The 22,306-nt window shown below is 37.6% G+C and overlaps 1 protein-coding gene across 4 annotated transcripts in view; it reads left to right on the forward strand.

Annotated features, from left to right (window-relative positions):
• The first annotated feature begins 644 nt into the window (after positions 1 to 644).
• Positions 645 to 22,306, forward strand: part of ptprua (protein tyrosine phosphatase receptor type Ua) — a 261,984-nt gene continuing 240,322 nt past the window's right edge. For 3 of the 4 annotated variants that reach the window (XM_058754100.1, XM_058754102.1, XM_058754101.1), the window contains exon 1: positions 645 to 1,182. In XM_058754100.1, coding sequence (XP_058610083.1) covers positions 1,113 to 1,182 — 70 coding nt within the window. In that variant the 5' untranslated portion in view covers positions 645 to 1,112. The remainder of the gene's footprint in view (positions 1,183 to 22,306) is intronic. The other variant, XM_058754103.1, reaches the window with a different exon arrangement.

Genomic DNA, 22,306 nt, shown 5'->3' on the forward strand with positions numbered 1-22,306 from the left:
TCTGTGTAGATCGGTAGATCTCCAGGAGCGATGTGAATTTCAGCATGTCAATTTTAAATTCCAGGTATATAATTAAAAAGGTTCAAAGCCTGGCAACCTTTCTAAGTTCTGCAAGTAACTTTAACTCTTTAGCTCTTCAGAAATGATTCTCTTGTAATGCAGGAATGCTATCTCTTAAACTAATTTTTTCACAGACTTTTTTTTCTCTATAATGAATAACTTTTTAATGAACCTTAAAGCCTTCATAATCTGGTTCAGGTGTGTCTGAGAAGGGTTGGATCTAAACTCGTCTGAGAAGAACTGAGCACCCTGTTAGGATGTAACACAACATCCACTACTGACATAGGCTACTGCAGCCATCTCAAGAACCCTATTCTGTGAAAATGGTTCTATGTAAGGGGATAAGGAAGAGGGTTCTTTGCTGCAAAGCTCCATTTAGAGGAGGTCGGCAAAGGATTGCAGATTTTAATTTACAACTGCTCTTGGGTTATAATTATTTTTCTCCATTCTGCTTTTAGTCGAATTAAAATTAGCAAGACTTTTAACCGATCCATGAACTAGTAGCCTAACCCCCTCTCTCTCTCTCTTTTTTTTCTTTTTCTTTTTTGGGGGTAATATTTTACTTTTCTCTTCCTGTGATAGTGTTTTCTCGTAATGGCAATTTCATAGTCAATTACGAATGTGAGCTTCCTCTTTGAACGAACAGTCTGCAGGGAAATGAGCACTTAATTTGTGTTAATAATTTAAAACAACAACTGTAGTTTTAACCTCTCCACTCGACTGGACGCTCGCACCGACGATAATAGCGCGCCAACGCGCCTTGCATTGATGAGTTCGGTTTGTCTCAATCTCTGCCGCAGAAGACCGGTGATGTTTGGCGAATAACCACAGGGGGGCGCCATGGCCCTTCCTCGCACACTAGGTAGGGTACTAAAGCTCGCGGAGTTGTGAGGGGGTTTAATAGTTTGTGGTGACGTCAGCGGGCAGATCTGGGGTCTGCGCTGCGCGTCTCTGGATGAAACTCAGTGGCGCAGCAGCAGGATATTTACCACTCTCTACCACACTCGCTGACTGTATTTCACCTGCCTTTACCTGCTGGACTAAACGCTGCTATGAATCTGTGCGCTCTTCTGCTGTTCCTCCTCGCCAGGGTCTGTGCGGAAAGTCTGGAGGGGCCAACAGGTAAGACACGAGACTTTGATTACATACAACCATAGAGTCCAAATCTATTTACTCTCACACAATCTGTTCTGAGAATTACAGAACAATCAGATCGGATGCATTCTCATCTGACATGCATGAGCTGGAAAGTTTAAATAAGTTTGATAGACGTTTACTTGAATTTATAACGGTAACTAGTTATAGAACGGCTGATTTATTTAGACAGTTTAATACAGGTTATTTGTAGAAAGAAAAGAGAGGTTGCAGAATTGAGAATTGTTGAGTTTTTATAAGTCTTGAATTTTGATGCATTGGTGACTTGAGATTCGAGTGCATTTATTTGGATCTTATTACCATTAATCTCTCGCGTATGAAAAATCTTCATTGTTCAGGTAATCACGTGAAGACTAATATTAAATTATGACAGATGCTTCTGCTTTCTAAATTTTTGGATGGCGTTAGAAGTTCAAATTAACTTTAAATATCGACTTGGCAGTATGAATATGAAGCTGTAGGCTATTTCATAAATGCTCAATCTGTAAATTTTATTTTTATTTTTTTATGTTAATCCATAACGTAATTTGTATTATTATTATTATTATTATTATTATTATCATCATTTAGGATACTTGCCCTCATGTTGTTCCAAAACCGCATGGTTTCTTCTGTAGAAGGCAAAAGGAGATGTCAGGCAGTCTCAGTCACTATTTGCTTTCATTGTATAGAACAAATTTGCAGTGAAAGTGAATGGTGACCAAGATTGTCAGTCGTTATGGTTCTGCCTATCATCTTCTTTGTTTACTATGGGGCAGAAGACATCGAACAACATGAAAATGACTGAATATTTGTTTTTAACAATTTAAGAAACTGAGTTTATTAGTGAACTAATCAAAAAAGTAATCATGATATATTGTGATCACAAGTCAATCTATTCATTGTTGATTGTGCATTTTGCAGTATGAAGTTAACTCTCTGTTAGATGATCCATCCACTATTTACTGTTAGACAAACCTGTTTATTCATTCATGGATTCGTGTCTCATATAGATCAAATCTAGTATTTCATTTTAGCTGAGACTCGGGGAGTAAAGGAATATGAAGAGCTATGCCCCGAGGATCTGCTTCTGTCACACTCCTGTGTATCACCTCCGTATTTACATTTTTTCTGCTTGTTTAAAGTCTCTTGCTTTCGCTTTTGTGACATCAAATATGATCGCTGTAGCTGCTCTGGCTTTGCTCGTCAGGTCGTGTTGTAGTTTGAGGAAGGATTTTTGAGCTCCTGGATCAGTTTCAGCGCTGTACCCAGCAAATAAATGTGTGAAGACTGTTAAACGGCAAAAATCCATCCTTTCATTGATCCCTCACTTGTCCTGTGTAGGGTCATGGGGATTCTGGAGCTTATCCCAGCATCTTGAGCCAAAGTTAATGAATAAACTTGATTAAATTGACCAAAATAAACTACAGTTATAAATTTAACTGAACTAAACGAACTGATCTGAGTCTATTTGGTGGCATTAATATTTTGTCAGAGTACATGCTGGGCTGTTTACTGATGGTTTTCGGAAAGCTTACTGCATGTGTTGCGATGTTAACGTCAATTTTTCTGTCTTTGAAGCATCCTTCATACTGTCAGAAGATTACAGCATCACACAGTGGGGTGTGTGGGAGGTAATGAGACCTGAGTGCAAGTTCACTTCACTGACACTCTGACAGCGTGTGTGTGTGTGTGTGTGTGTGTGTGGCTGCGATTGGGGGCGAGGAAGGTTACAGAGGGTCTCTCACTGCAGTAATCCAAATGAAAGTGAGTGGGCATTTCAGAAAATGCGTTCAAGGACACAGAAGGGTTGCACACTAGGCACTGCCAGGTTTTAAAGGAATAGTTCTCCCCAAAAAATGACAATTTTGTCTTTAATTCTGTCGATCTAAACCTGCATGCTGTTATTTTTTGTTCATACAATGATGTTCATAGTTACCATGGCTGTCAAGTTCTAAATATATACATAAATGCATACAGTACATACCATAAAAGTGGTCAGCATGACTCTGTCTTCCAAAGCCATATTAATTAATTCATTATTCAGTGATAATTTCCCACTCCATTATAGCTCTGAAATCTCTTCATAACCCTTCATTCCACATATTGGAAGGCACGTGCATTCTCACATTGGTTTTTCTTCGGTGTTTGATGTCGGTGACATCAAAACTGGCAAATCCTGCCAGTGTGTTGCTTTTAAAATAGGATGTGAATGAGATTTTGGAGATTCACCAGAGGGAAGATTGTCTATAAACAACAACTAGGCTTGTTCCTCATCACACTGACTTGGAGTACATCAAACAAGTTGTCTTCTCTTTAAATTTCATGGGAACAAATAACAACATAGGGGCTTGCAATGACATGAATGGGTTTGGAGGAAGTAAATCATGATAGATTTTTAGTTTTTTGAATGGACTGTTCTTTTATTAGCTGAACACGCTGTGAGTGAAGCATGTACAGTTTGCTCACTCGCATATTTCTGCTTTGATTTACAGTTGTGATGTAATAACACCTATTGCTCTTTCTTACTGTCTTTTGACATTTACAGTTGAAAAACACACATTAGGCCATTACTATATCAAACAAGTAAAATAGTTATCTGCCGTATGCCATTGTTCTTTGGCCACTTCTAAAGGAAATGCTTCCAGCTTTGCTTGTGATGTTAAACAACATTGTACTATTAAATTGCCATCTGCTGAAGAAGGCACGGCAATAAAAGGAAGGCATTTCCTGAATATGTGTCAGATATGTGTTTGTTACTGAAAATTTTGATTGTGATTTTGGTCAGTGGTGGCAATGTGAAGTCAAAATCTTCGCACAAATTAGAGTAATTTGCTAACACTTTACAGTAAGGTCCAATTACTTAATACATTATCATTCATTAACAGTGAGCAATAGATTTGTTACAGTATTTATTAATCTGTGGTATAAGGTTAAAAAAAAAAAAAAAAAAAAGCCCATTAAATAATATTAACAGTGTAATATATGTATTAGTAACTGCTGAAATTACCATTAATAGCTTTAGAAGTGTTCTGGCAACACTTTATTTTAAGATCCAGTTCCCACTATTAACTATGACTTTTGCCTAAAACTCCTAATTTGCTGCTTATTAATAAGAAGTTAGTTGTTAAGTTTAGGTATTGGGTGGATTAAGGGATCTAAAATATGGTCATGCAGAATAAGAAATTAACATGTGCTTCGTAAGTACTAATAAACAGCCAATACGCTATATGCATGCTATATTTAATATTGAGAATTGGTCCTTAAAATAAAGTGGTACCATATTTTTCATAGTTGGTTCATGTAAACTAAAGTAGTTTACTTAATATTAAAAAATTCAACCTTATTGTAAAGTATTAACAATTACTGACACTCTAAACATTCTCAAATGGAAGTCTAACTATCTACCCATCCATTTCTACACAGCTTTCCCTGTCTTACATTGTCTCAAGTAACGGCCTGAGTTTGGTGCTGTTTATTAAACAATGTAAGGCCAGTTGGGATGTCACAGAGTTTACCGTTTTTCAGGGGAATCAATAAGCAGACATATATCTGCTCATTCAGTTGCGATGGGAGAAAGCATTTTAACATCAAAATGACACAAGTTAGCTTTAAACCCAGAGAACCTACAAAATCCAGGTTAGCTGCAACCATTTGATACAGTTTTTGCATGACACTGTTGTATTCAAAGCACAGGAGATGTTAGAGATTCAGAGATAGTGATAGGAAAAACTACAGAAGAATGAATTGCACTAGAACAGTGTCCTGAAACCCCAGCAGCCCACCAGAGTCAGCAGAAAAGAGCAAGAGTAGGTGGTTGATATTATGAAGGAGGGCAGCAGAGGGCAATCGCTGGGCTATTCATTCTCTCAAAGGCTTTCACTCTGTACAGCTGCCTTACTGTCTTCAGAGGCTTTGAAGGCAATTTTTCAATTTGATGTTCAGATTCTACTGTTAGAATGACTGTTGAAATTGAATCTTCGTTTGGACAGTATTTTCAATATTCAGTGTATTTACATCAGCTGACATAATTATAGCAAGCAAGTAAAATGCATAATGAAAGTGCTCTGTCTGTTCAGAAAGGATGCATACAGTTGATCACAATAAAGACACTTAGTTACTATTTATTTCAAATAAATGTTTCTTTTGGACTTTTTATTCATCAAAAAATCCTGAAAAATAAAACATATCAAGGTTTCCACAAAAACTTTGAGAAGAACTGCTTTTAACATTGATCATTTGAAATGTTTCTTGAGCAGCAATTCATTTTAGAATGATTTCTGAAGGATCATGTGACACTGAAGACTGGAGTAATGATGCTGAAAATTCAGGTATGCATCTCAGGAATAAATTAAATTCTGAAATATATTAAAAAAAGAAAAGTTATTTTAAATCACAATAATATTTCACAGTATTACTGTTTTTACTGTTCAAGTTTTTACTCCTTTTAAATACTTTTGTTTCTCATTTAAAAAAAAAAAAATGACAACAACAAAAGAAAACGTACTAATCCCATGCTTTAGAACGGTAGTGTGTGTGTGTGTGTGTGTATATGTGTGTATATATATATATATATATATATATATATATATATATATTAAAGTATCTTATTCTCAATAAAGCTACATTTGTTTATATAGATCACCTTTTAAATCCGTAATTACAATCTTTGAACATTTTCTTAACTTAATCTCACAACTCAATTTTTTTTAATGCTGACATTCTAAATTGTATATGAAAGTAAATTGTATGTGAAGAGACAGACTGAGAAAATTTAGAAATAAAATTGGCTATTGATATTTATTTATAGCAAATTGTTAGGTGAAAACATTGATCTCACACTGAAAGAATAAAATCCTGTGACAAATGCTTTGTTAAAATCTAGAGGACGTCTGTTTTGGTTCTAGTTGCCATTTTAGTTCCCAGCAGCGTCACTATGCTCTTGGAATGGTGGGTTAAATTGAGCGCGCTGTGACAATGCTGCTGTGTTTGCGTGTGGGAGTCTTGTCTTGTCATAACGTGTTGCTCCACATTCTGCGTGCTGATCGTCTTCACATGTACAGGCTGCGCATCTCCTTCCTGTCCTGCATCAGAACAGACAGCCTTGAGAGATCTCACACCACTGCATCCCTGCGCAGCACTCACCTGCGAGGCATCGTGGGATAGCAGCATGCCGGGCCTGTCATCTGCACCTCCAGGTGCTGTCACTGCATTGTTGCTTCTGCCGTTCCCAGAAGCCGTTACGGGACAGATGGTGTGGTGCCAGCGGGGTTTGCCCACCCTGACAGATCCTGTCACCCGGTGTTTAGGTGCCCGTCACCCGTCTCTCAGCCGCATGCTTTCCTCACAACTCTATCTCCAGGGCAACACATTTTTCCATGCCTTTAATATTTCCAATATTATTTTCTCTTAGCATTCAGATGTTAAGAATGGATGCGTCTGCAGACGGGGACAAAATAATAAAAGACTGACTGTAGTGAACTCAGAATAGGTTAATTAACACTAAGCTGTAAAAACAGTGTAATTTATTGATTATATTGTTTGCAATATGGACATGAATGATACCTCAAATTATGCGGATTGTTGAAGAAAGGTTTCTTACTTCATCAGACCTAGGATTTCTGCTTGGCAATGAAAGAAGAAGAAAGAAAAAGTTACCCTGAAAAAAAAAAAAAAAAGATTACTGGACTTGAGTCTGTAAGTAACCACCTAGAAACCACTCAAATCGCCTTATCAGCTGCATAGCAATGCCCTAGCAACCACCCAGAATACCCTAACAACCACAATGCAATGTGCTAAAACACTCAATACACCTTAGCAACTGCATAGCAGTGCCCTAGCAACCAGCCATAACACCCTAACCACCACAATGCAATGTGCTAAAACACTCAAAACACCTAAACAACTGTATAGCAGTGCCTTAGCAACCACCCAGGACAGCCTCAGCAACCACATATCAACTTGTTCATAACCACCAATTCCTAAGCAACCACGAACAACACCCTAAAAAGAAGCATAAAACCCACATAGTAACATGTTAAAACACCCAGAACACCGTAGTGCAGGGCTATTCAATTAACTTCATTTCAGGGCCGGATTATCGAATTGAACATTTGAAGGGGGCCAAGGATGTGGGGGGGCTGTCCCGATCTTTTTCTGGGGGGGCCTATAAAATTGGAAATTAAAATTAAATGCATATTCAGCAGTAAAATTAACTAATATTACCAACAGTAACATCTATAAAAGGTTAGCATTAGTGTTGTCTGCCATTCAATAAAAAAAAAAATTAAAAAAAAAAAAATTTTTTCTGTAATTAATTAAAAAAATGTGACTAAACGCATATTAATATGTGTTGTCATTTTCACACTGAACTTACAAATGAATATAGAAACAACATAAAGATGGTATATTTTAAATGTGTTTAATGGCATCTTTTTACTAGCCTATTGTTAATGAAGAAGTATCATTGATACAAATAACGTTACTGTTGTCTCTATTAAATCAATTTTTTCCCTTTAATTTTAGCCATTTAATATTACAGTATAATTCAAGACAAGTTGAGCTTTATTGTCATTCCGCTACATGCGGGGGCATACAGTGGAACGAGATGTAGTGCCTCACAGGACCACGGTGCTACATAAATACAGGCATAATTAATGTTATTATTTTTAATGACAAATATAATTGTATAAGTGAACTTAAAACAATCTTCACATAAACTTTAAATTGTATGCATAAGCTATATTGATTATTCTTTATTCAAGCTACAAAAGTTAAATCAGCAAGCAGAGCAGTCAAGTGATTTCTTTTTTTCTTTAGTTCTTTGATTTACATCAATCACAGACTGCAGCAGGTTTCACTTTGAAAGTGACAATTTCTTTAATAAAACCTGATGCACATGACGCGGATGTGACACGTATCCAATTTTCTCCTAGCTCTTTACGGTCATTTAGGATTTTATAACTGATTTAAGACTGTGTTTATGAGGTGACTCGCCAAAACCAAGTATTTTTACATCAGTGTGTGGTTTTGTCCATTGAAGCGCTGGTGCTTGTCTGAAGCGGCTCAGTTTATGAGTTCAGCCAAATGCGCAGATTTAAGAAAAAGACTTCCTGCTTTGATAAAAATCTTCGCCCAGTGTCGGCGCTATTTCTCGCCAGAAGTTATGACCGATAACACTGTCTTTAACTTGTTTAAACTAACGTTATAATTGTGGATATCTCATAACTCCCTCACATAAGTGCTTGTCAACGCTGCCATCTATTGATGTTGCGGTCTCCGGTAGATTGTTGTTATTGCGTCTCTCCCTTTTATTTTTGGCTGGCCCGGGCCAGTGTTGCCACCTTGTGGACAAACTAATTAGTGCAAGAACAATTCAAGGCGAATGTGCAACCTGCGTACTCTTCCTCGGGCCGGATGAAGATGATTGGTGGGCCGGATTGGGCCTGCGGGCCGCCAATTGAATAGCCCTGCCGTAGTGACTAAATACCATGACCTGGCAACCACACATCAATGTGCTAAATCACTCAAAACAACTTAGCAACTGTATAGCAGTGCTCTAGTTACCACATACTGTACCAAAGTGCTAAAACATTCAAAAACCTTAACAGCTTCATAACAGAACATGTTAAAAGCAACCACCCAGAGCACCCTAGCAACCACATACTCTAGCATTGTGCTCATAACTACTCAAAATACCTACCAGGATACTCACAATCACTAACACCCTAAAACCCACTAAGAATACCTTAGCAACTATAACATGAAATGACAACCGCATAGCAATGTGCTTAAACACTCAAAACACTGTAGCAGCTCTAAAGCAGTGCCCTAGCAACCACCCAGAACACCCTCATCAACCACATACTGTAGCAATATACAAAATAACTTAATTCCTTAGCAACTGGATAGCAGTGCCCTAGCAACCACCCTGAACACCCTAGCAACCCCATATGCTCATAAAAAACTCAAAATACCTTCACAACTAATTGCAACCACTACCAACACCCTCAGATTTGCTGCAGTTGTGACAGACATGCTGAATGGAAACACACACACACACATAATCTCACTCTCATCTTGCCGGCACATTGGCTTAACTCCAGCTGCTACCGTGGCAACATGGAAAGTACGAGAGTGCAAGAGTTTGAGAGTCCAGAGCTGCAGAAGACACTGGCGCCCTCAGTGCCCCCTAACACCCATTCCTAACACACACACACACACACTGGAAAAAACACGAAACTCACCTTCTCATGTCCTTTAGAGGTGCTGATGGTTCTTCCTAGTTTGGAAAATGCTGCTTTACTGCGCAGCTGTCCAAACAATTGTCTAACCAATATAAAGGAGCTGTTCACCCAAAAATGTCAATTCTGCCATCATTTACTCACTGTCATACATTTACTCGCAAAATGTGAGAACCAGTGATGTCAATGTAATCAAACCTGGTACAATGCAACTGAACACAGGTTTAAAAATGTTTTTACCAAAATAAATGGCATTATACTGTATAGGGTTAATTAATGAAAACTTTCAAAATTACAGCCCTAATAGTACTTTGATACTGAAGCGGTGATAATTTCTAATTTTTGAAGCTCAACAGTTTATCATTCACTTTCATTGTATAGAAACCAGAATGTGTTAACATGCAACAGACAGTTTTGTAATTTCATTTGAATTTGAAAACAAAAAAAAAAACAAAAAATACAATTTTGGAATATTCTGTATCAATACATTATTTTTTTTAAATTTGAACATTTTTAGAAGATCAACTGCTTTCATATGTGTATGGACAACTATCATGTGAAGAGTTCGTATTATTTATTCACCCGTCTACACCTTGGCATGCAGTGAGAGGGGAAGGTGACTTTGTCAAGTGTGTTAGCATACTGTAACACCTGGGATAACAGCTGTTTCTTTTTCCCACCGGCAACCCCTCCAGCGGACAGTGAAGTGGGCACCATCACCCACTGAAGAGAGGTCTATTCAAGGGCATGTAGAGACCAGATCCAGATGGAATCTGCTCACTTCCTGTGCTGTTTTTGAAGCAAAATCTCATGGATTTCAACATGGTGTTAAATAGAGATGAGAGTACTACACTCTAATTGGCAACTGAAAGCATCATCAAATTAACCAAAAGATTTAATTAATAACCACGCAAGGGACGGAGAATGTGGAGAATTTTCTGGACTTTTGTGAATGCAGAAACATGCAGAGCTATTAGGAGGCATAGATTCTTCCACAGATTCCTTCATGCTGTGGAAATACAAATGAAAGACGAGTACAATGCTAAAAAGGGGCGGAGCTACATAAGGTCTGTACACATGGAGACATGGAGAAGATCATAGATTCAACCCCTCCTTCCATGACCCGTGACCTCACACCCCTCCTCTTCACGTCTGGGGCTTTTGTTGATGACACAGTCAGTGCGTCACAGATGTTGTTATGACTGGAGACACTATGAGTGGAACTAGGGCAATAATAGGTCAAATATGGCCTCATTCAATCAAATAATCACTTATATATATATATATATATATTATATATATATTATATATATATATTAGCGTTAGAGCTCAATTCCTAAAAAGCGCAGATGGGAGGGGAAAATTCTGCGGTTGATTTACTAACAATGCACACATTAAAGAACACAGACGCAGCCAGATCATTTCCATAATGACCAGCAACTACCAAGAGCAGCGCAAATTACTACCTGCTTTAACACATGCTTTTTTTGGGCGTTAAATAATACCACTATTACAAGCGCAAACATTAGTAAATCCTGTTGCGTGATTCATTTTAATACTCTCCCCCCTTAAATTTTGCGTCTGAAAGGGAAACTCCTACAAATGCATATTCAATAAGGTCAGGTGCAAAAATAACTCTGTCCATCCCTTTTCAGCGCTAATTCTTCACTGTGTGTCTTTAGTAAATCCTGACAGTACTATTTTAACGCCGAAAAATGGTTTGCGCTGGCGCAAGCTGTTAGTAAAATCTTGCCTATAGTGTGAAACATGCCAAGTTCTTAGAAATTTAGTCTTTTTGTTCAGGTTTCAGAAGCTTTCACACCATTTTCAAAATAAAAACAATTAGTTATAAAGTCAGAATTTAGAGATGTAAACTTACAATACAATACAAGGTCAGAACTGTGTGATATAGGTTCACACTTCTGAGAAATAAAGTCAATGTTGCAAGATATAAACTTGCAGTTGTGGGAAAAAAGTGAGAGCTGCGACTAAATATCATGCAATTCTGACTTTATAATTCACAGTTGTGAGTTTATATCATGGAATCCTGTGAAAAGCACACCTCTCCTCACCAAGCCACACAGCTATTCAGTTACTGTATTTCTTTGCCGTTTCTTTTGGCTACTGTAGAGGAATGATTGACCTTTTCTGAGATACTTACTGTTACTCTTGCCAAAGTGATGCTGGCAGCCAAGGTGAATCCAAAGGGATTGTCTTGTTTAAAGAGAAGGCTGGATTGATTTCACATAAGGCTGAACTTGCTTCTTAACTGCTGATGAGGTGCAAATGTTTGAGGGACATTCTGGAGCGTTTGGTGTTCTGACTGGAAGCACTCTGTCAATATTATGCAATTCGTGACCTTGAGTAATTTGTAGTGATGTGTTGTGATGATGCAGTCCCGGTTTCAGTGTTCAGAAGAGTACAGAAACAGGAAGAAGAGGCATTGGGAAGGTTGCGGCAAAGAAAGGAGAATGAAAACAGAATATTTGCGAAATCCTCCCACATCGGATGCTTTCTGGCACTATTTTTATACCACAGAGGGCGTTAACAAGCGAGAAACAAAGGTTTTGTTCAGTAACAGCATCTTCCTCATGGGTCTGGCAGGCCTGGTTGCTGCGGAGAAGATGACGGCAGTGGGCCGAACCTAGAATGGACTTCGACATTCAGCTTTTTTGTTCCGGATAAGTCTTCAGAATTCCTATCTGAAATAACCCTTCTTCGTAAACTCCCACAACACGCACTCTTTTATTGTTTTCATTCCCCAGACAACCCATTATTACATGCCGAGGCGGAAAGTGGGTTATGTTTTGGAACCGAAATCTGCATTTTCTCGATCTCTCTCTCTCTCTCTCTCTGTTGTCCATTACTCTCTCATTCATGCGTAGCAAGAAAAAAAGACAAAGCCACTTCTTAATTAAGGCCGCCAATCATTTGGAAGAGAGACAGATTCATGTGGCGTCCTAATCACACTAAGCAAATCTCTATTGTCAGCGCCGGATCCTGGGACAATGGAAGTCGTGGTCTGTCACCATTTAATTGGGGGCACAGATTAGGGTTAGTGTAAGAGCAATAGATTTTTTGCTTTCTCTCACTAACTGTCTCACTCCCACTCAACAGGCGGAGAGAGAGACAGGTTGCAAAGAATCAAGCTTCTTAACCCGCTCTGACACCAATCTGCTCGTCTTTTCGCATGTAAACCAAAGGATGTCAAGTAAAGCTCTAGAGTCTTGCATGTTTAATTAATAATCCGTTGGAGAAGGATTAGAGAGCGACAGCAAGAGAGAGACACAGGAAGTGAGAAGAGATAATATCACAAGCTGCATTGTGTCTGGGTTCATGCAGTCAAACTCAAGGATTAGCCACGGGTTACAAAGAGAAAGGAAGAGTTGGCCTCAGATCGGTGGGCAACTGTGGGACTTTTGGAACAGACTGAGCTGAATTTTTACTTGAGCTCTCTGTCTTTTGATCCAAAAAAGAAAAAAGGAAAATCCCAATTTGTTTGTCAATCCACTCCATCTATGACTGCTCAAGTCTGTTTTTTTTACTTGATCCGCTTTACATAGAGTTCAGGTTGAACTCTATTTCCATTGATTCCATATCACATGACCCCTTTATTGTTCATTAAAAGGTGAATATAGTTAAACCATGCAACTTTTATATAATGAATACAAATAATATAAATGCAACTGTATTCCCCAACATGCTGCCATTATAAATGGGTACTTTAAACTGATTAGCATCCAGAAACTTTTTGCCATGCTTTGAAATATGCCCAACAGACATAAATGGACAGTTCTGGAAGAATTTAAAACAAATCTGTTCCAACTTTTTTTCTGGCATTCCATTTTTGGCAAAAAACACACCGGTTTATACCTGCAACATTTGATACCTCCAATGGCTTAAAATGAGATCTGTGAGTCATGGACATGGAGTGAAATGAAGCCTACGCCACTGACTCACCAGATTTGCCAAAGTTTGCCAAGTTAGAGGAGTCAGTTTTGAAAGATTTTCAAAGTTTAGCTTCAAAGTTAGTTTAAAGTGAACCTGATGTCCTCGTTACCTTTGTTTGCTGAAAGAAATGTGTGTAAATATTTGCACACATTTTGCACTAATTTGTGTGGTATAGTTTATACATCTGTTCATGGAGACTGCTGCACCATTATTGGAATGTCCTACTACTTTTTTTGGTCTAGAATTGTAAAACGTATTATTATTATTATTATTATACCATAAGGTTTACCCACCACCTAAAGTCACATAAATAGCTTGACTGTGGCTTTTTATATGCCAGTATACCTGTCTGTGTGGGTGGTTCTTGGCTGGGATAAGCTGAACATTTTATAAGCCACTTTTAAAATCACGTCAGAATGATTGTATTTATGAGATGAGCGCACATGAATGGAATCACAGTGTTATAATTACCAGTAGAAAACTTGGATTTCCTTTGAACTCTGACTTTCTGAGTTGAGGGCGTATCAGTCCCAGTAGTTGATGACAGACTGGGAAGCAATACTTCTGAAACCTCTATATCCCAACTGCTCTCAGATCAGAGCGAAAGCCCAACATCTACCAACGCACTAGCAAGAACACACTGAGATCTTAGAATAAACCAACAGCATCAAAGAATACGTCTGAATCCCTGAGGCTGATGAGCCAGTCTCACGTCTGTCAGAACAGATGCCTTCATTTTAACACCCATTTTATTTGAAGCTGATATTTTACACAGATTGTAGCTCGTGGTGTAAAAAGTAGCAGTTGCGTGAGACCCGGTGTGTGAGAGACACGTGAATGTGTGTATGTGAAAAGAATTGAGAAGAGCTTTTACATTGTTTGATGACACACGTGGGAGAATGTTTGAAATTTTCTCAAACTGCTTTGGAGTGTCGATTTTGTCTGGCAGGGCGTTCGCCGATTCTGTCAGCAAATTTTTGACGGAAGGGGCCATTCACACAGAATCTGCTTCTTCATTGAAAGTGAAACATACGACATACTTTGAAAAATACAGCATACTGACTATGACAAACTTTGCAAGTATATGTCAACTTATTCTACTAACCCTAAATCTAACCTAACAGTCTACTCTGAGAGTTAGTAGACATGTATTTGCAAGTTAATGAGAATTAGTTGACATGTAGTTGCAAAGTTACTTATAGTTGGTAGAATGTCTAAAGTGAACTATCAAAATAAAGTGCAACCATTCAAATTACTGAGTGGTTTAATTTCTCCCACTATTTTTTTATGGCTGGTTTGTCTTCTCCCCTTTTAAAGTTACCATGGACTCAAAATCCACAATTTTTATGGCTGGCCAGTAATTCATCCCCAACCTGTCCCTCACATGTGATGGCAGCAAACAACAACAATACAATCAATCACCGATTTTATTCTTGTGTTAAAGAAGTCGTTTCAGTTGAATATACGTCACAATAGGGAAGAAACGATGATCACAATATCATTTTCATAGTGATTTTAATGTCTTTAGTCAAGCCTTAGAAGTAAGTCCCTAAATTTCCACCAAATCATTGGGTTAATTTTTCTCTCTCTCTCTTCTTCACACCGTTTCCTGTTTTTGAGATGAGACCAATTTATTCTGGCTCGGTGACATCACGGGCAGCAGTGCAGATCTGCGCTGCACGATCTGAATGCACGAAAGCAAAATGCCACTGAGAAGAAATGACACTCATTATCAGAAACCACAGGAGTGAGACGGATAAAAGTGTGCGAGTGTGTGCAGTGGGAGGTCATTTGAAGGACACTTTTCATTAGTTATCAGAATGGTCATTGATGCTGATATGTGACCTGTGATAGATGGAGTGTGTGTGACAGTAGAGTCCTTGTCTTCAGAGCTCACTGCAGCCCTTGTGTTTTCAGCGCTGTTGGACAGCCTCAATGGCAGCTTCATTCCCATGGGAGGCACTGTGTTTGTGTGTGTGTGTGTGTGTGTGTGCTCTCGTGCCACCAGAATTGTCGCTATCAAGGCAGAAAATATGACAATATCCCACCTGCCAATCAAACTCCTAAATGTCAGGGCTGTTTTGACTATTTAGGATTTGCCAGAGCAATTACTGCACCACTATAACTAGAAAATACTTTGCAGCTATAGTTCAATTGTGAATTTGTTTTACTTTGTGCTGTACATAGAACAATAGTAAGAAATATTCCAGTTTAAAACTTTTTCCTTATTAAACATTTTTGCACACACAAAATAGTATTATTTAAAAAAAGTGTATACACTACAGGTCAAAATATTGGAATATATATATATTATTTTATTTAATTTTTTTCTTTTGAAAGAAGTCACTTATGTTCACCAAGGCTACATTTCTTTTATTACAGTACAGTAAAAAGAAAAAAAAAAGGGGAAAATATTACTACAATTTAAAGAACTGTTTTCTATTTGATATATATTTAAAAAATGTAACTTATTCCTGTGATCAAGGCTGAATTTTCAGCATCATTACTCCAGATTTCAATGTCACATGATCCTTCAGAAATCATTGTAATATGCCGATTTGCTGCTCAATTAATATTAATTAGTATTGGTGCTCAAACATTAATAATGTTGAAAACCATTTTTATTGCTTAATATTTTTTTGAAACCCTCATTCTTTCTTTGATGAATAGAAAGTTTAAAAGAGAAGCATTTATTTAAAATATAAATCTTTTGTAGTATTATAAATGTTGTTACTGTCAATTTCTATCAATTTTTGTCCTTGCTGAATAAACATATTATTATTCTTTTTTTAATTTCTTTTTAATCCTTTTTGTCTCTCACATATTGATAATAAGATATGATTCTTGAGCAGTAAATCAGCATATTAGAATGATTTCTAAAGGATCATGAGACTTAAGACAGTAGTAATGGCTGCTGAAAAATCAGCATTGCTTTTGCTTGTTATACCTCCACACCTCTAGGTGTCAGTATAAGTTGAAGGCTGCTGCTATATTGGTCATCGCAATATAAGTAAAAAAAAAAAAAAAAATACATTTAAAGCTGATGTAAGCATCAAAATAGTGATTGTTTTCAAATTTGTGATTTTCCAAACACTCCTAATTGAAAGAGCTAATTGAAAGAATTTCACAGATGCTAGAGCTTCTCTTGTACTGAACTTGGCATATTTCTAGAAAGTTTCTCAAAGGTTTTTAATAGTTGGTGTGTGTGTGTAACATTCACCACTTTATTCACAGAGCTCTGACCTTCAGTAAGTCTTAACACACACGTATCAGGAGCCCCACTGGGTTTGTCTCTTCTTACACCGGCTCCAGCAGTTTCTGGGACATCTAACGGTAGAAAGTAAGAAAAAGAAAAAGGTGATAAAATGAGGGCCATCTCCTCTAAGCCGACAGAAGACAGGTTTTATGCATTATCCTGACCCTGGCGACCTCTCGCGGAGCATTCTGGGTCAGTGTCACAGAGATAAATGAGAAGACTGAAAGATTTTTTTCTGTCAGATTGATCTTTCTTCACTCTGAGAAGGGGAAGGGAGGTGTGAAGATGAGGAAAACGGAGGAAAGAGGATAAGACGGGGGAAATGAGAACAGACAGATGCTCAACGACTCAGCGTCTGTCACATCAGAAGCACAAAGCTATTAGGAGCTTTTAAAGCAAAAGTTCACACCAAATTGAAATTCTGTCATCACTTACTAACCCTTGTGCCGTTCCAAACCCTAATGACTTCTTTCCTTTGTCGAACTAAAAAAGGAAAACTTTAGCAGAATGTGTGCTCTGCTCTTTTCCAGTACAGTGTAGTGCTGAGTTTTAGAGATCTCCACAGTTCCTCAGATATCAAAGTCTGCAAAAAAAAAACAGATCTCAAAAAGCTTACTCATCAAACTCTCTAAAGACCAAATGATCTGAGCTACTGTATGAGAACAACTGAATCATTTCCTTCTAAGGAACTTTAAGAGAAACATCTGAAACAATATTGGCACATAACTGAGAACTCCATTAATTCTCCCGCTATATGAAATTGTAGCTTCTGAGACATGAACGTTTCATGGTGGATGACACAGAAATTATATGTCTGCTTGATTGTAGTATAGCAGTGAGTGTTTTTCACTTCGTGTTCTGTGGGATACCGACTGGTAATCTTTATTTACTGGAAAGCTGCACACTTTACCATTTTTATTCCTGAGCAAGCAAACATTATGAAAATCTGGTTTCACAGAATGGCTGTAAGGCTCCACAGACACATGACTGCAGCTTATGCTCATGTTATATTAAGACTGCACTTTTATAGAAGACTTAAAAGTCGACGTCTCTACGTTTCTTAGAAGAAGGAAAATTAGACACAAGCTAGACAATTGTTGACATAAAGCACAGTAAAAATATAGATATATATTGACCAAAGTAAATCATAAAACTAAAATGATTGGCTTTGCAATGTACAAATAAATAGATACAGTACATTAGTTGAGAAACTATATATAAAAAATCTGAGCAACACAATATTAGAATATTGACTATAGTGAATATTGTTAACATGATATATGTACATTCAGTTGGCTCTACATACCCTATAGAGAAAAAAAAAAAAATACTAACATGTATGTAAAATACATTTATTTCATGCGAAGTATACTACAAATGCATTTACATATTTATGTACTTAAAGCTGCAGTCCGTCACTTTTTTTGGTTACATTTTTTTTAAGAAAGTACATAATAATACATCCAGTTCACAATAGTAAGCTTATAATAATGTTTTCTAGTTTGGGTGGTACTGGTAGGATTTTGCGGGAAATTTGAGCATGCCGCAGCATCATTACATCACGTCTGTAAACATAAAGAAGTTGTCCCGGCTAGTAGGCTAGATCATTTATAGCCTTTTTTGACAGCAGCTGGAATAATTAAATTGATCACTTTGATGGCGGATTGTAATTTACAGTTTTAAGTGTGCATCTGATAACGGATATCCAATGTGGAGTTTTGTATTTTAAAGAGAACCAGTTCTTAGGAAGAATAATTTGCTTTTTGGGTTAAAATAATTTCTTAATATGAAATCCGAATGGGATGCCAATTAGAGATAAGACTGTACAGAAACTGAAATCTTCATGCTAATAGCTACACACACGTAGTCACGCAATTCTGATATTGTGAACATTAATAAAAATACCATAATTCAGGTACACTTCAAATATCTTGCATTTAAAGACCGATATTATTCAAATAACACACAATCCTCATCAAGAGTGACATTAAAACACATTTTAGGCTTAATATTAAGAAATGTGCATTGTGTACTACTAGTACTCCAAATAAAGTTTAATTATAATTTTCAGTAAGTCGAGAGCGATATGTCAGTAAATATGTTAATAGATTTAAACTATAAAATAAATATATTTCAAAAATATTACTTTTTTTACTTGGGTATAAATGCTTACATTGCATAATTGTAATCTTAATAAATGGATGTGCTGGCTGAGCTAGAGATTGTAAATCAAAACACAATGTTGCAAGATATTGGATGGAACTCTGCATAAAATTAATATGCATAGCGTATCGGAGAGCATTTCTCATTTGGAAGGATTTGATAAGAAATGTTGGAGTTCATATGTACTTTGGATTGCAGACTTTGCATCCTGGAAATATAAGCACAGTTTGAGATGTGATCTTTGCTGAATCTATAAACACGTGAGATTTTATGATGCTTTTCTCAGGAGAAATAACTGAATCTTGTTTCCTCCAATTTTTTTTTCTTATTTTTTAAGCATCATTTCATGAAACATCAGAGGAAAACTGAAAGCCAAATAGGTGATTTCACCACACGTGATAGAAAATGTTAGAAGTCAAAGGTGTAATAAGGAGTCAAAGAGAGATAAGGAGAAAGAAACTTGACAAGACTCTCCACAGACAGCTCAAGGGAAATATAGCAGGGCATACAGAGAATTATAAACAAACCTTCAAACCCACAGTCACACTGAACCTCATGATAACAACAGACCTGAGTGAATTCTAAAGAGGGTTCGACAAGATAAAACACCATATCTGTGTGACAGATGTGAGGTTTGCTTGAAATCGAGAAGGCGGAGATTGTGTGGGTGATGAGATCTCTCCAAACAGACCAGCTCTCTTCTCACACACATCTACTACTTACAGCCTAGATATACTTCAAGTGAAAAATCAACTGGTGTGATGTCATTTTAAACAAAATCAGGCCAGAACGAAGTTCGTTTGGAGGGAGTTTGCCAAAGCGGTCTTTCTGGAAGAGTTTGCTCAGGCTGGTAAACATCTTTGAACTACCATTGGTCCATGAAAGACTTTGACATGAAAATCTTCTCTGGTTTATGTCTTCTGCTTAGTCTCTCAGGGTCAGACGCGGGTAGCAACATGAACGCACTGCAGAGCAGCTTTGGAGTATAAATTGAAGTTGTAATTATAAATGAAAGTGACACTGACCATGTTTTTGCTCTACAGAGTTTGTTTTTTGTCAGCTTGTGGTCAGTGTCTACCTTATACTAGTCTATACTCTGAAACATCAGATCTGACAGTGTGCCCTGCTTTGGCTCCGGTTCTCTGTAATATTGTTTGTTGGCTCTGTACAAAACCACTATAACATTTTCCCCTCGTAGTTTCATTCAAATTCACACCTTCAGGGAGGGGATTCCCACAGCGAAGACGAGCGACACGATTTCATGGTGTTAAACTGATTTCAAAGCTGAAAATTCCACACAGTCGGACACTTTTCACATTCCTCTTACGACAGCTGGAAAAAGCTTTCAATTCTGCCACGTTTCACTTTACTGCTTCTGAAAATAAATTCTGATATAATTGTGCATGTGCCATTTTAAGGCAATGTACACAAAGTCAGTCTTCTTAGACGTTAATTTTGATCTCTTTCATAACTCGGATAAAAAGGCATAGTTTCACTCAAAAATTTAAATTCTGTAATAATTTACTCGTGTCATTCCAAACCCATTTGACTTCCGTTCATCTTGGGAAAACAAAGGAAGACATTTTAATATTCTTTGTTTATTTTGTTCATCCATTGGAATCCCACCCCAACTGAAAATTTCACAAAGTTCGTAAAGACAAGTAATCAATATCAAGCAGTTTAATCTAAAGTCTGATCACTTTATATGATGAACAGATTTAATAGGCTTTTATTCACATCTAAAAATTGATCATGGAGAAAATAAAGCTCAAATGTGCATTCTTGAAATTCAAAAGATGAGCTAAATACTTTTGAAAATAAATGAGGGAGAGTGAGTAATGACTAATTTTTGGTGAACTAACCTTTAAGTATAATCTTTTCTCACATTTCTGTCTTGCATCCAGTCTCACATTTTTGGTAAAATTCCACAGAAGCAGTGAAAACAGACACACATGTCATGTAGTAAGAGTTTAGAATTATGTGAATGCTGATAGTAAAGTTCAGATCATTTGGTCTTTGGAGAATTTGATGAGACGTTTTTGAGACGTTGTTGTGATATTTCCGGAGACAGTTGTGGCATTACTGTGTTCTTTTTGTCAGGAGAAAAATCTGACAAGCCAGCGATTTGCATTTGCTCTCTATTTAACTGCATTTCTGTCTTGGAGAAAAGTTATTTTATTTGTTATTGGGTTTCACAAAAGCACATGCCATGCTTATTTGAACATTATATTTTCAAATAGAAAAATGTCACACCTTTTCACATAATTTGATAAAATTGATCATAATTTGATCACATAATCACATAAATCAGATAAAAATTCAATATGAAAAAAATAAAATAAATGTTTTACACACTACTCAAGCAAACAAAACCATCATTAAAGCATTGCACTACATCATTACAAAAAAGGCAAGCCTTATATTAATAAAACACTATATTAATATGACATTAATAAAATTAGTGATTTTAATGCTACTAAAATTGGTAATCATGCTGTACCATGCTTTTACCTTCTGATATTGCTATTTTACCATGCTGCAGCACTTGTAAGGAACTGATACACACACTTTCTCTTTTCCTCTGACCACATCCCAGTTCCCCTGTGCATGTGTGTTTTCCTCCTGCATTTCCTTCCCAATTCCACAAGCGCCACTGAATCAATGTCTGAGTGAGCTGTGTGAGTGAAGGCGATCTGTTTGATATTGATACAGTATCAGCCTGTGTGCATACGTGAGCAGCGTGTCTGTTGCTCCAGCACCAGAGGCCAGATGGCTGAGTCTCAGTCCAGTCCTTCTCTCTCTCTCTCTCTGTTTTGTCAGTCAAGCAAGGCCGTTGTGAAGGGCGCAGTGCCACACAGCTCTGGAGACGTCAGCCGCGTTCTGTCAGGCTTTCTGATCCCGAATCCAGCAGCCCTGACAGCCGCAACACGCTGAACAAATATTCACATCTGAGTCTTTCTCTTATCCACACGCACGCTCCTTCTCCTTGAGTTCTGACAGGAGAATGTGCAGCGCTGCAGAACATCAGATGCGCTGATGAATAGCACAGCGACATCAGGGAGAAACAAAGCTTTGTGCTGAGTCAGAAGCGCACGTCTGTCAGCTGGAGACGCTGAATGTTGCAAACTGCAGCGATGAGATGCGTCTGCGAGACGGGTTTAAAATCTGTCGATCTCTCCTCTTTTTGAAATTAACATCAGGATCGAGCAGATGGAGACGCTAAGAAGAACTTAATCGTTTTTCAAGTCTGTTGCATCTTTAGATAAAACTCCAAAGTACTTGCATATCCACAGACCTCCTGAAAATCCCTTTCTCTCTGACCTTTTCTTCCTTTTACCCATAATCCCTTTCTAATGAGTTGCTGTTTGCTCATGTCTGAGGCATGTCTTAAGGGATTCAGCAGTGGGCCTGTAGGCATATCTTGTACCCTATGCTTGGCTGCCGCTGATTTGCCCAGCTGGAGTGATGGATATGGCCTGAGTTTATGCTGTAAGGCTGG

Source organism: Onychostoma macrolepis, chromosome 19 (genome assembly GCF_012432095.1).
Source record: "Onychostoma macrolepis isolate SWU-2019 chromosome 19, ASM1243209v1, whole genome shotgun sequence".
Lineage (NCBI taxonomy): Eukaryota > Metazoa > Chordata > Actinopteri > Cypriniformes > Cyprinidae > Onychostoma > Onychostoma macrolepis.